The sequence below is a fragment of the Macrobrachium nipponense genome, chromosome 37 (assembly GCF_015104395.2).
Source record: "Macrobrachium nipponense isolate FS-2020 chromosome 37, ASM1510439v2, whole genome shotgun sequence".
NCBI classification, from domain to species: domain Eukaryota; kingdom Metazoa; phylum Arthropoda; class Malacostraca; order Decapoda; family Palaemonidae; genus Macrobrachium; species Macrobrachium nipponense.
The window spans coordinates 27,741,489-27,757,413 of record NC_061097.1 but is presented as its reverse complement, the minus strand read 5'-3'; the positions used below and the strand labels follow the sequence as shown (position 1 = coordinate 27,757,413).

Genomic DNA, 15,925 nt, shown 5'->3' with positions numbered 1-15,925 from the left:
AGAGAGAGAAAGAGAAGGTCGCGAGCCGCTAGTCACTTGGAATAGAGAGAGGTTTGTTTGTTTTGCCTTGACGCTCGAGTTACACGTTTACCAAATGAATAATGAGGAAATTACCTCATTACATATGTACTTGCAATTTTTTTTATATCAAAATAAATAGATGCAGCACAGTTATGCTAAACTTTTTATAAACCTCCAAACCCTATTTTTCAACTTGTTTGCTTTCAAATAAAAAAAATAAATAAAAAAATCATTAGTTTTTAACGAAAAAAATCAGTGATTTAATCACTTGATTAAATCAGTTTGATTTAATCATTGCCAACCCTGTAAATTAATAGCATGCTCGAAAATATAATGAAATCACAGAATAATGGTGTATGATATAAACAATACACTAAGTCTATCGGAGAGACATATTACTCGTTTAACCAATATACAACCGCAACTGTTAGGCAATTATAAGGAAGGTGGGTGGCATGAGTTATACGCAATTATCACTCGCTTATAATCGGCTTTGACTATTCATCAGATTGTAACACATGCCTAATAATACAGTGACTATTTTAGAATCACTATTAATTTTTCAGATTATATGAGTGTAGCTGAATTACACCTCAAATTGCTTTTAACTTCCAGTGGAACCACATTGGAACTCTGAACATAAGTAACTCCAAGGGGAACAACGTTGAAAGTCTGAACATAAATAGGTCACTTGCATGGAAACCACGATGGAACTTTAAACAAAAATAGGTCACTTCCAGGGTAACAACGTTGGAACTCTGAACATAAATAGGTCACTTCTAGGGGAACCACGTTGGAAGTCTGAACATAAATAGGTCACTTCATGGGGAACCACGTTGGAACTCTGAACATAAATAACTTCCAGGGGAATCATAATGGAACTTTGAACATAAATAAGTAAATTAGAGGGGAACCATGATGTAGCTCTGTGCATAAATAAACGTTTCTATAACCCTACTTGGTGCAGTATTTACCAAACCCTTTTCTCCCTCAGGTATGTACTACGGCGTTACAATCTGCCTCGTCAGCTTCGCCTCTGGGCTGTCAGTGCTGACGCTGAACATACACCACCGGGGAATCAGAGGGCTGGAGGTTCCCACTGTGGTCAAAAAAGTAGTTTTAGGAGGAATGGCCCGACTCGTCTTCCTCCATTTTGAGCCCCCGACGTCTGTCAAGGATGATAAGACCATCCTACAAAACGTGAGTTATGCTCCACGAAGGTCCGTTACCTTCAGAAACTTTCAATGGATTATATTGCCTCTTATTACTAAGAAAAGGTAAAGGCACCTATTGTAAGGCTAATGTCAAAGATTTAGGTGTCATTAACATTATATCATATGCATAAAAATAAGTATTTATGTGTGTATATATATATATATATATATATATATATATATATATATATAATATATATATATAATACATATATGCATACCAAAACATTATATATCTTATTCTTCTTCTTTCGACTTTATTAAACCCACTACATAGCAAGGTTGGCGCTCGAGTCAACTTTTTCGAGCGGCCGACCCTGCTACAACACACACACACACCTTAGTAAAACCTAACTAGTCTAAAACCATATGTGTCAGTTCGCGTCGTTTTACTTTTGCACCGATCTATTTCTGGACTCTCTCCATAAACCTAACCTCTACCTTCCTTTGATGATGAATGACCTTTCGTAGGAAGTGATTCCAGCTCTCTCTCTCTCTCTCTCTCTCTCGCTTTTCCAAAGTCTTCTTCTCAAAAGTTTCGCAACCTTTTGAGTCTCCTTTACCATTACTCTTTCCCCAAAAAAGTTTTTCTCGTGGTGTTTATTCATGGCTCCTCTCCTCTTGCTAGTTTTAATCACTAGTCCTGAAAAGTGTCAATTTTATTCCAACGCAGGTAACCGTTGGGAATCTTTCAGAACGACCTTAAAACAACTTACATCTGACGGCTTATTTCCTCTTTGGATGGCGCCTGGGTGGCCTTTTGATAAATGAGCCAAATAGGCTTTCAAAGTTTCTCATTGCTGGAAAGTGTTTGGCAACTCGATCCGATTTACCATAAATGCAGTATGCATTCGCAGCACATAATTTATGCATATCGAGTTACAAGTGAATTGAAAACGCATACATGCGTAGAGCAAGGGAAGGTTTGCTTGTTTGTCTGTATATTAACCTTTTTGCCTGCCTCTCTCCTCTTCTTTATCCTCTCTAATAAAATAATATATTTCAACAACATTCGACAGTTTTATTTAGTGTCTTTATTTTCAATTCAAATCGAATTAAGAGGTGTTTCCTAACGTTAATGGGGATATCGCAACATACACACGTATTTTTTTCTGTCTCTGTCTAAAACTGTACGTTTTTCCAGTCATATCCGTATATATCCAATCCCAAGCAACGTATTCTTTTTTAATCTGCTTGGAAAATTATATCATTTCCAGCTGCACCGAGGAATTAAACGGCCAAAAGGCAATTATTTCTAAGAGCCAGTTCGAGCACTGGAATAGGTGGCAGTAAATGAAGTAAAACTAATGGCTAAACTCGCAGAAAGGAAAATGAAGTTAATTTCCTTTTAAATCTCTCCCTCCTAAATGTTTCATTCTGACATAATTCAACAAGGGACATTTGATCGTCTTTTCTTTGCAGATTTAAGCACAATGCAGGCTAAATTTGCTGTTGGTCGGATTGATAAAAGTATTCAGTCCAAAGGAATGATTCACTGAATATCAATTTTCAATCCGTTGCACCTGGGTGAATTGTGTGCCCTGTAATGTATTCATGCATTCTTTTTTCTGCTTATAAAGAATTTCTCCTCCAAAAATATCACGTAAACTAGAAATTTTCTCATAATTTCATCTTCTGCTTATAAAGAATTTCTCCTCCAAAAGTGTCACTTAAATCACAAATCATCTCATAATTTCATCTTCTGCTTATACAGAATTTCCCCACCAAAAGTCTCACTTAAACTACAAATGTTCTCATCATTTCATCTTCTGTTTATGCAGAATTTCTCCTCCAAAAGTGTCACTTAACATACAAATTTTCTCACTTAGATCATCCATAACTTCATCTGTAGAGAAAATAACACGAAAGGATAATAGTCATTCAGAATGATTGCCTGTACGAGGAAACGCAAAGTCTTCCAGGCTCCAATGCTTCAAGGCAAAGAACCGACTTCTTCTGCTTGGAGTCAACTTGCTCCATCGTCCCAGGGTGCTCTAGATGGGGTTCAGTCGCCGTGAGATAATAACCCATTGTTTATTGTTGTTAGCGCTATAAAAGGGTTCTAAAGACCCTGCTGTGCTAATTAGTGCTGTAGTTTCGTAGGAAACTTACAAAGACCGAGCTTAAAATACATTGCATTTATTTGGAATAAATTTACTTCATTCACTGACCATTTCGATAAATAAAATAGCTTATTTTCTAAAAAAAAAAAAAAAAAAAAGTAAAAAATAAAAAAAACGTAAGCGAATTTAACTGAAGGTTTTAGTTAGATAATAAAATCTTTAAATTCATGTAAAAATAGTTTGCTTTGTTTGTTTGTTTGTATGGTGTTTTTTGTTACATGGAACCACTGGTTATTCAGCAACGGGACCAACGGCTTTACGTGACTTCCGAACCACGTCGAGAGTGAACTTCTATCACCAGAAATACACATCTCTCACTCCTCAATGGAATGGTCGAGAATCGAACTCGCGACCACCGAGGTGGAAGGCCAACACCATACCAACCACGCCACTGAGGCGCTGTGTAGAAATTGTTGTAGAATCTTCTGAAGCAAGAACCACGACTACAAATAGAGCACAACATCAGTAACAGTAATATAACACAACAGAAACATCAACAAGAACTATTTAAGCTGTACCGTTTCCATAACTCTGAAATTAAATTTTCCTTTACCCACAGGATTTAAGACCCGAACCCTGCGGTCGCACGGACTCCATGAGCATGGAAAAAATCCACATCCGCGAGTTAGATGTGACAGATAACTTCCGCATGTCACCGAGATCTGCCCAGAGGCAGCAAATGGGTCCCAACAACGATACCCCGACAGCCACGCCTACAGCAACACAGGTCACAGGTACCTCATAAAATTCCACTTTTCAGTATGGTAGAATTCTTGATGATTCACAATTAGACGCCATGCCACTGACATTTTTTAGTTTTTTTACTAAAATGATAAGCCAAGAGGTGAATCGCAATACTGTCTTGCGATACCTCATTGACCAGGCATAAATGGAGATACATTCCCTAATACAACTTGGCTCCACTTGCTCTGGTAACAGTCAGTCCTGCTGCAGTCGATTGTGTTGTCCTTGTTAGCCCGTAGTAGCCAACTGATCAGAATATATGTCAACGAAAATCGCACAAATTAAATATGCTTTTCTTTATATCTATATATAATTTTAATGTGTAAATGAATCCTTCCTACATCTGTTAGATGGGGAGTATAAGTAATGCTTTGTTAATCTAACTTCGACAGGAATATCTCTTTATATCCCATACCAAAATGACCATGAATGGGCATAAATCCACATAATTATAACTGAAAAAAATAAAGGAGTAAATCTTATAACATTTTGAAAGATCTATATACCTTAATTAATGCTTGATATACTACTTATTGAATTAAAGAAAAATAAAAGACACCTGCCTCACACCGTTTAACTAGCAATATCCCAACATCCCTATTTTCATTGTTCTTACCACATTAACATAATATTTTTTCACATTTTTCATACGAACAATTTAAATGATTTATTACTCTCTTTTTGAGGTGCAGCTTTCAATGCTGGACAGAGATTGCCATTTGAAATGTCATTCATATAAATCTCTAGCGCTTGATTCCCTGCGATAATTACCACAAACTTATATAAAAAATAACTATACTTTTACAGAAAGTTTTTGTTAAGGTGAATGATGAACGATTTATTATTTTTTTAAATTTAGGAGAGAGTCCCTTTAATTAATTCCCATATTCAAAATTTTTAAAAAATACTGCTTATAATTTCACGGGTTTGAGCGATAGCTGCCGGATAATATGTGTGCTGAACGATATTATTTAACGTGTTATGGCTCGACATATCAGCTAAGAACAGATAACGATAGAAATTATTTTCAGCATAATTTTTTTTTTCAAAACCACTGAATCGCATACTTATTATTATTCCCCACCTTTAACAGCTAACGTATAGAGATATTTCATATCAGGACAAGAGTATTAATACACACGAATGGCAAAAAGTGAAGAAGGAATGAGAACGAGAGAAAATAATACGGGAAATTATTATCTAATTTTTGTGTTACTCCCAACATTGAATGAAATATTATGATTTGTTACTCTTGTGATAGCAGAACGACCAGAAAGGCATAGGTTCGATTCCTGGTCTGTTAGGTGTCATTACCAAGGTGAAGGGAATCTGATATTAATGAACATATATGACTACGAGCTGAGCTGAATACAAAACTTAGGCCAAAGGCCAAGGTACTGAGACCTATGATGTCATCAGCGCTGAAACGGAAATTGACAGTAAAAGGTTTGGATGTTGTAACAGGAGGAAAACCTCAAAGCAGTTGCACTATGAATCAAGTTTTAGGAGAGGGTAGAAAGTAAAATGAAGAAAGAGAATATGAAAGGAGGTACAGTAAATGGAACGAAAGTGGTTGCAGCTAGGGGCCGAGGGCACGCTGCAAAGAACCTTAAGTAATGCCTACATTGCACCGCGTGAGGTCAACTGACGGCATATATGAACATATATGAATGATACACATACACGCATATAATTCATACATTCATACAAGTGTGGTGTCCAGCAGACATACTCAAGTCCTCTCGAAGTTATATATATACACACACACACACACACATATATATATATATATATATATATATATATATATATATATATATATAGATATATATACATACGTAGATACACACACACACATATATGTATATATATATATATATATATATATATATATATACTATATATTATATCTATATATATACTATATATATATATACTTGAGTACTTCTGGAAACCGAGTAAAATCAGAAAGACTTATGGAAAAATACGACGGAAATTAAAAAAAAAAAAAAAAAAAAAAAAAAACTTTTGATACTCTGTTCATTGTTATAATCTCTTGTAATCTCAAGTCAAAGCTTGCAAATCAGAAAATGCGGTATTATTTTCCCTTGCACTTCAATTATTCTTTTCTCTGGAACACACTGCCTCATTTGAAAAAAAATTTTTCCACATAGTCAGCTTGTGTTTTCAGTGCTTTCTTTACCATTTGATGAATTTCACCAGCCCATACCATGTGTTCTTTGTGGCCTCATAATTAAGTTATCCTGTCTCTGCATAATTATAATAATAAAAAAAGTTCTTATGTATAAATTAATCAAACAATTTCAATTAAGAGTTCAACCACAAGCAGAGCAAAATTCTCGGTAACTGTTAATTCATTTTCAGAACCATTAGCAAGAATTTTTAAATTTTTACCCTCATCAGACACTGATATAATATTTAAAAATGGATGAACTCAACCTGCGTCTGGGTTGTGAATATGAAAGGACAGTTAATTCAATAGAACAATGATACATTAACTAGAGGTAAATTTTTTAACAGCCTGCATCATTCATAGACATAGCAGGCACATGCCCTGACAGACTCTCTCTACTCTCTCTCTTCTTCTTCTCTCTTCTCTCTCTCTCCTCTCTCTCTCTATCTCTCTCTCTCTCTGTCTAAAATAATGTGATAAATGGATAAGTGATTCAGTTACTTGAAGTCATTAAAAGGCAGTAAAACTGCAAAAAAAAAAAAAAAAAAAAAATAACCGATGTGGTTTAAAGCTCTCTCCTCTTCACTTTTGACATAAAACCTCTCCATCTATTAATGGGACGAACGAACAAAGGGACGAGAAGAAAAGAACAAGAATAAAATACCATGCAGAATCCCTGTTGTCAACGTAACTGCCCCATCCTTTTACAAAGAAGAAGTTAGGAAGGGCCCCTAACTGCGGAAGGATAGATAGAGAAAAAAAAAAAAAAAAAAAAAGTTTTGACCTTCAGCCAAGACAGGAGTCCAAATTGGGAAAAGGATACTCTGTCTCATAATGAATTTCACTCTTTGACGATTCCAAACAATAACATTATTTTTCTATATCCTGGTCTGATACCGAGATGATCTATTGAACGTACAGTTATACAGATGCTATCAGTATGTAAAGTGCAAGTAAAGATTTAATGTTATTATTAATCAATTGATCTCAAAACAACTGCCAAAGAAAATGTTATATAACTTCGAATGTGCCTCAAGTAAGAAAGTTGATATTTTCATCGTTTTGAAAACTCAACGAAAATCACACTACACTTTATGCCTAATTATTATTATTATATTTGGGAAGCAGACCTTCTCTCAAGCACACTTTATTAAAAGCAAAGGCTACTTCAGCAGCGTTACGCTTGTAGAGATTCTTCTCTATTTTCCGAATAGCGGCTTTTTCTGTACTACTTAAACAGGCTAGTAGTGTGCCTATGGAGGTCACTCCCAAATGCAGGGTCAAGATTGGTGTATGTATTTCCATTACAATTTTATGGGTAAACTATGATACCGTATTTGTCAAAGTCAATAGAGAGAAACCGTTATTGACTTTGATAACTACGGTAGTTTAGTTTATCCATATAAATTATAATAAATATATACACCAATCTTGACCCTACATTTGAGAATGACCTCATAGGCGTTCTACTAGCCTTTTTCAGTAGCACGGAAAAAACCGCTATTTGGAAAATAGAGAAGAATCTCTACAAGCGTAACGCTGCTGAAGTAGTCATTGCTTTTAATAAAGTATATTGTTATTATTATTATTCAATTTTTGGCTCCCAGGTAAGACAGGAAGCCCAAATCACATGAAAACATTTATCATCATGACGATTCCAACGGCGTCATAATTCTGCCTTTCGTTAGTTTAATTGACACACAGATGCTGTATTTATTTATAGCATGATCCATTACACACACAAACACATACACACACGCACAAAAGGGGGAGGGGGTCTACTCGTTTTCTTTTCTCATAAAACCAAGCTCAGCCACACCCTCGAGACCAATCCTGAACCCTGAGTACTCCTTACAAAATCTCAACCTTTTCAACCTTCATTAAATAATTAGGAACTAGGAATTTTCTGGCGCCCCTTTTCACCTTAATTCCTTTTCCGAGCGCCATGTTGTTCATTTTAACTTCCATTTTTTTTTCTATTTTTTTTGTCCTTAATTTATAAATAAGATGATGCTTTACTTCAATTCTCAAATCGAATCTGTTGTTACATCCTCCTGATGACCAGGAAATCAACCGACGACATCAAAACTAACATTCTGATGTCCGCAAGTAAAATTCACAGAAAGTCTTTTTTTTTTTTTTTTTTTTTTTAATTAATGCAGTCGTGATGCAGATTAAGTGGGTGAACTCAGCCCGTTACGGTCTGGTAGTTCATTCGGTAATTGCTGTCCCTTTTAGTAAAAGTTCAAGTCGAACTCTCATCGGTAATGGCCTGGCAATCCTATGTAGATAAGAGATATTTGCTTCACATACGCGATGCGGCAGTTCACAAACGGGAACCTCACTCTCTGGGGAGGGCGTGCTGTCGGCTGTGAACGGGTTTGCTGCTAAATGTTCAAAGGACAGAGATATAGTCACCTATATCGTCCGACAATTTGCAGTTTACACTTGGGGGGTTCTCCTAACGGGAAAATGTTGCAGTGTAGAGGAGGAAGTTACAAACAGGGCCGAAGGTACGGCATTGTACGTACTATTACAATTAACGTTGTATTTCAGTTAGTATAAATAAGCAACTTACACCACCATTAATCATTACATTTCCATTCTTGTGTAATTTCACCTCTCTCACTTGAAGGCCACAGCCCGAAAGCCTCTGGTAAGTTGATATTCTACTGATTTTGCTTTGATGAATTGCTTATTTTTTCGTATCTAATTAGAAGAGTCTTGAATTCTCTAAATCCTTTGGCCGTTTCAAGAACCTTGTAATTAGGTGTAAATAGCACGTCGCTTACCAAACAAATCCATCAAAGCAATCAGTAGATCCTCAGCTTACCAAAGAGTTTAGGGGTATGACCCTCTAATGAGTGGCAAAAGTGTAAGGTAATCCTGTAGGTTTGGGGTCCAAATTCACTGCATTACGTAAAGTGAAGATCAGAGGACAGATTTATCAAATATTTATTGAATCACGGATAACAATGAAAAATTGAGTAGCTTATCTGCTTACGAAAGCAGAAATTAAAAGAAAAAAAATGGGGGCGGGTGGGTGGGGGGGGGGGGATAAAGGGGGTGGGCACGTAAGTAAACAGAAACACGTCTGCGGGGATTTTGACTCCTAGAATTTTGAGAAAATCGTTAATCACTGCTTCTGGCAGCAGATAAACGGCGATTTTTTTTCTTTTTAGCAAATATACTTCTGTTTGCAGGTCTGTCGAAAGAATAAAATGAAAATAGGGAAGAGAACTCAAAACAAACACAAATAAGGGAGCAGCGAATTTTGGACTCCTAAACTGTAAGGTTACCAAGCCTAAAAATTTATCTTACAAGATTAATCTTACAGAAACTTCTTGGTAAGAGACAACTGTCACATTCGAGTGTTTCTTGCAGAGTTCGAGCAGCACTTCGTCCGCGTTCTGAACAAGGTCTACCAGACGATCGAGAAGAACGAGATGCGTCTCGGAGAGCACGACAGACGGGAGGCAGTTAGGGTCGAGTGGCAACAGGTAGAGTTGAAACAAGTTGGTTGACTTGTTTGTTTGTTTGTTTGTATGTTGTTTTTACGTTGCATGGAACCGGTGGTTATTCAGGAACGGGACCAACGGCTTTACGTGACTTCCGAACCACGTCGAGAGTGAACTTCTATCACCAGAAATACACATCTCTCACTCCTCAACGCAATGCCCGAGAATCGAACTCACGGCCACAGAGGTGGCAGGCCAATACCATACCAATCACGCCACTGAGGTTGACTTGTGATAAATGAATGGAATGGAATACCAAAGGCCAAGCGCTGGGACCTATGGCGAAAGGTTTAAAAGGTGTAATCGCAAGAAAACTTCAAAGCAGTTGAACTATGAAATAATTGTTTGGAGAGGGATGATAGCTAGATGGAGAAAATATAATATGAATGGACGTACAGTAAAAAGAATGAAAGGGGTTACGGGCCGGGCCCGAAGGGACGCTGCAAAGAACCTTTAGTAATGCCTACAGTGCTTAATAAAAGGAGACCAGTTGCAAAAGATATGTAATATCAAATTCCAGTTACACGTAATATATAATGCCGATTTCATATTTGTAATGCCAAATTCCAGTTACAGAGGATATGCAATACCAAAGTCCAGTTAAATACGATACCTAATGTCCAATGTTAATTACATTAATAGATATTCTGGCAAAATCTAGTTAAAGACGGTATTTACTCTCATTTTCTAAATGTCGAGTTTTATTAAGCATCAATTTATTATATATTCGATTACGGATAAATTTCACCATGACTTGTTTGCACGTTAATCAGTCAATCATATTTACAGATGTTTTGTCACTAATTCCTAAATATGACATACAGCGCTTATTTCGTTAATATACGAAATAATATGCAAATCCGAATTTCAAACAGGCATGCTGGGACGAATTCATAAAACTGACATGAGGTGCTTACTTTAATCTAAAATAGAACGTATTTCCAAGGCTTAAAACATTTCTCCTAATTATTTAATGTGTCCGCAAGTACAATTTTCACGGGAAATTAATAACTCTATATACAAAATCATACTGATTGTCATCCATTCTACAAACTAGAATTTTTTTAAATATCCGTGTTATCCATTCTGTAGGCTAGAATCTTTTTTAATATCCGTGTTATCCTTTCTATAGGCTAGAATTTTTTTCAATATCCGTGTTATCCTTACTATAGGCTAGAATTTTTATAAAATATCCGTTTTATCCATTCTTTAGACTAGAATTTTTTTTTTAATATCCGAAGAGAGATGTTCATCGAGTGCTGGATGACATTTCATGACAGTATATCAGTCCTAGAATTTACGTGTTGCATAACAAAAATCACGCGGAAGAATCTGCTGCATATGAATATTAAAATTTGAAAGAGAATATGGGCACTGAAATATATAAAATGTACTAAGTTCTTACTGACTGATGAAGTCACACATGACAATAAGGAGAACAGAGAGAAAACTGTGCACATTCAGGCTCTATTAATCACATTTCTTTTCGTATATATTTTCACATACTTCTGAGATATGAACTAGCTTATTATGACTATTGTGCCAGTCTACTTTTTTTTAAGCGATTAATGTTGGGATGAGTCTACTAAAGTAAATGGGAGGTGTATAGCTTTTTTTTTTATTTAGGCTAGAAATTACGTGGAATATTACTGTTAGCTTGGGATATTTTGAAAATATCTAATCGTAGTCTATACAAAAGAGTATTTGTTCTTAATGAGAGTCTGTCACTTGGAAGGTCATACCCAAAAACGTGTCTGTACACTTAACGTTTCTGTGCTACAAATGTTTCTGCACCCCGAACGTTCCTGTAACCCAAACGTTTCTTAACCCAAACGTTCCTGTACCCCAACCGTTACTGTAACCCAAACCTTCCTGTACTCCACACGTTTCTGTAAGCCAAACGTCCCTGCACCCCGAACGTTCCTGTACCCCGAACGTTCCTGCACCCCGAACGTTCCTGTACCCCCAACGTTCCTGCACCCCGAATGTTCCTGTACCCCAAACATTTCTGTATGTCAAAACGTTCCTGTACCCCAAAAGTTTCTGTAACACAAACGTTCCTGTACCCCAAACGTTTCTGTACCCAAACGTTTCTGTAACCCAAACGTTCCTATACCCCAAACCTTCCTGTACCCCAACCGTTCATGCACCCCAAACATTTCTGTAACCCAAACGCCCCTCTACCCCAACCATTCCTGTACCCCAAACGTTCCTGTGCCACAACCGTTCCTGTACCCCAAATGTTCCTGTGCCCCCACCGTTCCTGTACCCCAAACGTTCCTGTGCCCAACCGTTCATGCACCCCAAACGTTCCTGTGCCCCAAACGTTCCTGTACCCCAAACGTTCCTGTGCCCCAACCGTTTCTGTAACCGAAACGTTCCTGTACCCCAAACGTTCCTGTACCCCAAATGTTTCTGCACCCCAAACGTTCCTGTAACCCAAACGTTTCTGTAACCCAAACGTTTCTGTACCCCAAATGTTTCTGCACCCGAACGTTTCTGTAACCCAAACGTTTCTGCACCCCGAACGCTCATGTAACCCAAACGTTTCTGCACCCCAAACGTTCTTGTAACCCAAACGTTTCTGCACCCCAAACGTTCCTGTAACCCAAACGTTTCTGTAACCCAAACGTTTCGGTAACCCAAACGTTTCTGCACCCCAGACGTTCCTGAAACCCAAACGTTTCTGCACCTTAACGTTCATGTAACCCAAACGTTTCTGTAACACAAACGTACCTGTAACACAAACGTTTCTGCACCCCAAACGTTTCTGTAACCCAAACGTTTCTGCACCCCAAACATTTCTGAAACCCAAACGTTTCTGCACCCCAAACGTTTCTGTAACCCAAACGTTTCTGCACCCCAAACGTTACTGTAACCCAAACGTTTCTGCACCCCGACGTTTCTGTAACCCAAACGTTTCTGCACCCCAAAAGTTTCTGTAACCCAAACGTTTCTGTACCCCCAAACGATTCTGTAACCCAAACGTTCTGCACCCAAAACGTTTCTGTAACCCAAACGTTTCTGCACCCAAAACGTTCCTGTAACCCAAACGTTTCTGCACCCCAAACGTTCCTGTGACCCAAACGTTTCTGCACCCCAAACGTTCCTGGAACCCAAACGTTTCTGCACCACAAACGTTCCTGTAACCCAAATGTTTCTGCACCCCGAACGTTCCTGTAACCCAAACGTTTCTGTAACCCAAACGTTCCTGTAACCCAAATGTTTCTGTAACCCAAACGTTTCTGTACCCCAAATGTTTCTGCACCCCAAACGTTCCTGTAACCCAAACGTTTCTGTAACCCAAACGTTTCTGTACCCCAAATGTTTCTGCACCCGAACGTTTCTGTAACCCAAACGTTTCTGCACCCCGAACGCTCATGTAACCCTAACGTTTCTGCACCCCAAACGTTCTTGTAACCCAAAACGTTTCTGCACCCCAAACGTTCCTGTAACCCAAACGTTTCTGTAACCAAAACGTTTCTGTAACCCAAACGTTTCTGCACCCCAAACGTTTCTGTAACCCAAACGTTCCTGAAACCCAAACGTTTCTGTAACCCAAACGTTTCTGCACCCCAAACGTTCCTGTAACCCAAACGTTCCTGTAACCCAAACGTTTCTGCACCCCAAACGTTTCTGCACCCCAAACGTTCCTGTAACCCAAACGTTTCTGCACCCCAAACGTTTCTGTAACCCAAACGTTTCTAAACCCCGAACGTTCCTGTAACCCAAACGTTTCCGCACCCAATACGTTCCTGTAACCCAAACGTTTCTGCACCCCAAACATTTCTGTAACCCAAACGTTCCTGTACCCAAAATGCTTCTGCACCCCGAACGTTCCTGTAACCCAAACGTTTCTGTATCCCAAACGTTCCTGTACCCCAAATGTTTCGGCACCCCGAACGTTACTGTAACCCAAACGTTTCTGCACCCCAAACGTTCTGGTAACACAAACGTTTCTGTAAACCAAACGTTCCTGTAACCCAAACGTTTCTGCACCCCAAACGTTTCTGTAACCCAAACGTTCCTGTACCCCAATTGTTTCCGCACCCCGAACGTTCCTGTAACCCAAACGTTTCTGGTAAGTGGAGGATCTAGTGATTACTCTTAGAGTCACATACTTTTTAGACTTGACTAGAGCATCCTTGGATTTGCTAGAGGTTTAAGGATAATTAGGACGTCTGAGAGCCTTGCATCTTAATTTAAATGGATGAACTGATGCAGTGTTTAGTGGTTGGCGTTGCGATATACCACTCAGATGTCACAGGTTCGTGTCTACCCCAGGGTGATGAAAAATCAGTAGCTCTGCATCATGATCAGTTACTACTGCAGTGTGGGGTCTGTGGTGGGATGTTGAAACTAACAGTCTTTGGAAGCTTCAATTTCAAGTCAATGGTCCCTGTGTGCTTGTTCCATGGGAATCTGTTTCATCTAAAGAAATAATAATAAGTTAAGTATATCTTAGTTTTAACCAAACCGCTGAGCTGATTAACTGTTCTTCTACGGCTAGCCCGAAGGATTAGATATTTTTACGTGACTAGGAACCAATTGGTTACATAGAAAAGGGTCCAACAGCTTAATGTGGGATCCGAACCACATCATATGGAGAAATGAGTTTCTAATCATCAGAAATAAATTCCTCTAATTCCTTGTTGGTAGAGCGGAGAATCGAACTCCGGACTACCCAATCGGTAGGCGAGCACGTACCCCACTCGTCCAACGAGAAACTAATGAAATAGTAACTAGGAACCAGTTGGTTATATAGAAACGGGAACTACAGCTTATTGTGGGATCCGAACCACATCATATCGAGAAATGAATTTCTAATCACCAGAAGTAAATTCCTCTAATTCCTTGTTGGCAGAGCGGAGAATCGGACTCCGGACAACCGAATCGGTAGACGAGCACCTACCCCACTCGTCCAACGACGAACTAATGAAATAATAGAAATAATAATAATAATAATAATAATAATAATAATAATAATAGTAATAGTAATAATAATAAATATCTTCATTTTCTTTGTAACAGGTGTCCCTGGTGTGCGATCGCGTCCTGCTGGCCTGCTTCTTGCTGTCGACAGTCATAGCGACGACGACTATACTATTTTCCTCGCCCCACGGTCCTTGACAACATCTCTGTCGCGTTTCTGTTTCTAGCGGAGTCAGCGAAACGAGAGGAATGAAACCTCGTCCGGAAAATTCTCTTGAGAAAATGGAGAAGCGACACGTCTGGGCGGCCACACATCTATTGTCTAAGAAGTCGTTCAGTGTCACAACCGTGCCGGTGGGGCCCCTCCCCCCCAAGGGGATATCATCTTCAGCACTGGAAATCCTATAATATCGACCTAATTTTTGTTTGTTCATTTATTCATTTCATTGAAGCTTCTTAGAACCTATGTGATTCCATTTTCTAAACAATGCTAACTGTTCCGTGAAATCGAAATGTCAAGCATGGAACTGGGAGATGGATCCTTCCTTCCGTGTCACTTCGCTAAAAGAAAAAATAAAAAAATAACATGTTCTGATTAATAAAAGTTTTGGTAATTTTCATTCTATATTCTATTTCCCTTAATATGATCATTCTCACTTTTAGAAAGTGTCAAGGTTTTATATGCATGGGCAATAAGTACACGCAACAAATATATGAATATGTGAAAACACACGCAGGTAGACATAACACATCCACCCTCATCCTCCAAACATGTTTATTCGCCCCGGTTGGTGGGCGGGGCAGGTAGGGGATCGGGCTTGTACAGGAGACATGACACATCCACCCTCTAACACTACTCATATATATATATATATATATATATATATATATATATATATCTATATATATATTATATTATATATTTTATATATATATATTATATATTAATATTATATATATTACATATTTAGATTAGTATCACGGATTAAGTAGCTAAATTGAGCGAGACTTGCAAAGTTAACCAAAGAGAAAGCAGTACATAAAGAGATGGGTCTTGAGATAAACCTCTGGACATTCCAAATAATTTAGACAGTAAATTACTTAGATGAAATAACACTAGATGGACTTTAATACATTTAGGAACGATGATACCCAATAAAGATTCTCCTGAGCTGAAAT

General features: G+C 38.1%; 1 protein-coding gene across 1 annotated transcript; it reads left to right on the top strand.

Annotated features, from left to right (window-relative positions):
* The first annotated feature begins 825 nt into the window (after positions 1 to 825).
* Positions 826 to 15,366, top strand: LOC135209073 (ligand-gated ion channel 4-like). The gene is made up of 4 exons (XM_064241654.1): positions 826 to 1,221; positions 3,918 to 4,092; positions 9,681 to 9,796; positions 14,846 to 15,366. Exons 1-4 carry the CDS (start codon positions 1,018 to 1,020, stop codon positions 14,942 to 14,944), a joined length of 594 nt encoding a protein of 197 aa, XP_064097724.1. The 5' UTR covers positions 826 to 1,017; the 3' UTR covers positions 14,945 to 15,366.
* The last annotated feature ends 559 nt before the right edge of the window (positions 15,367 to 15,925 follow it).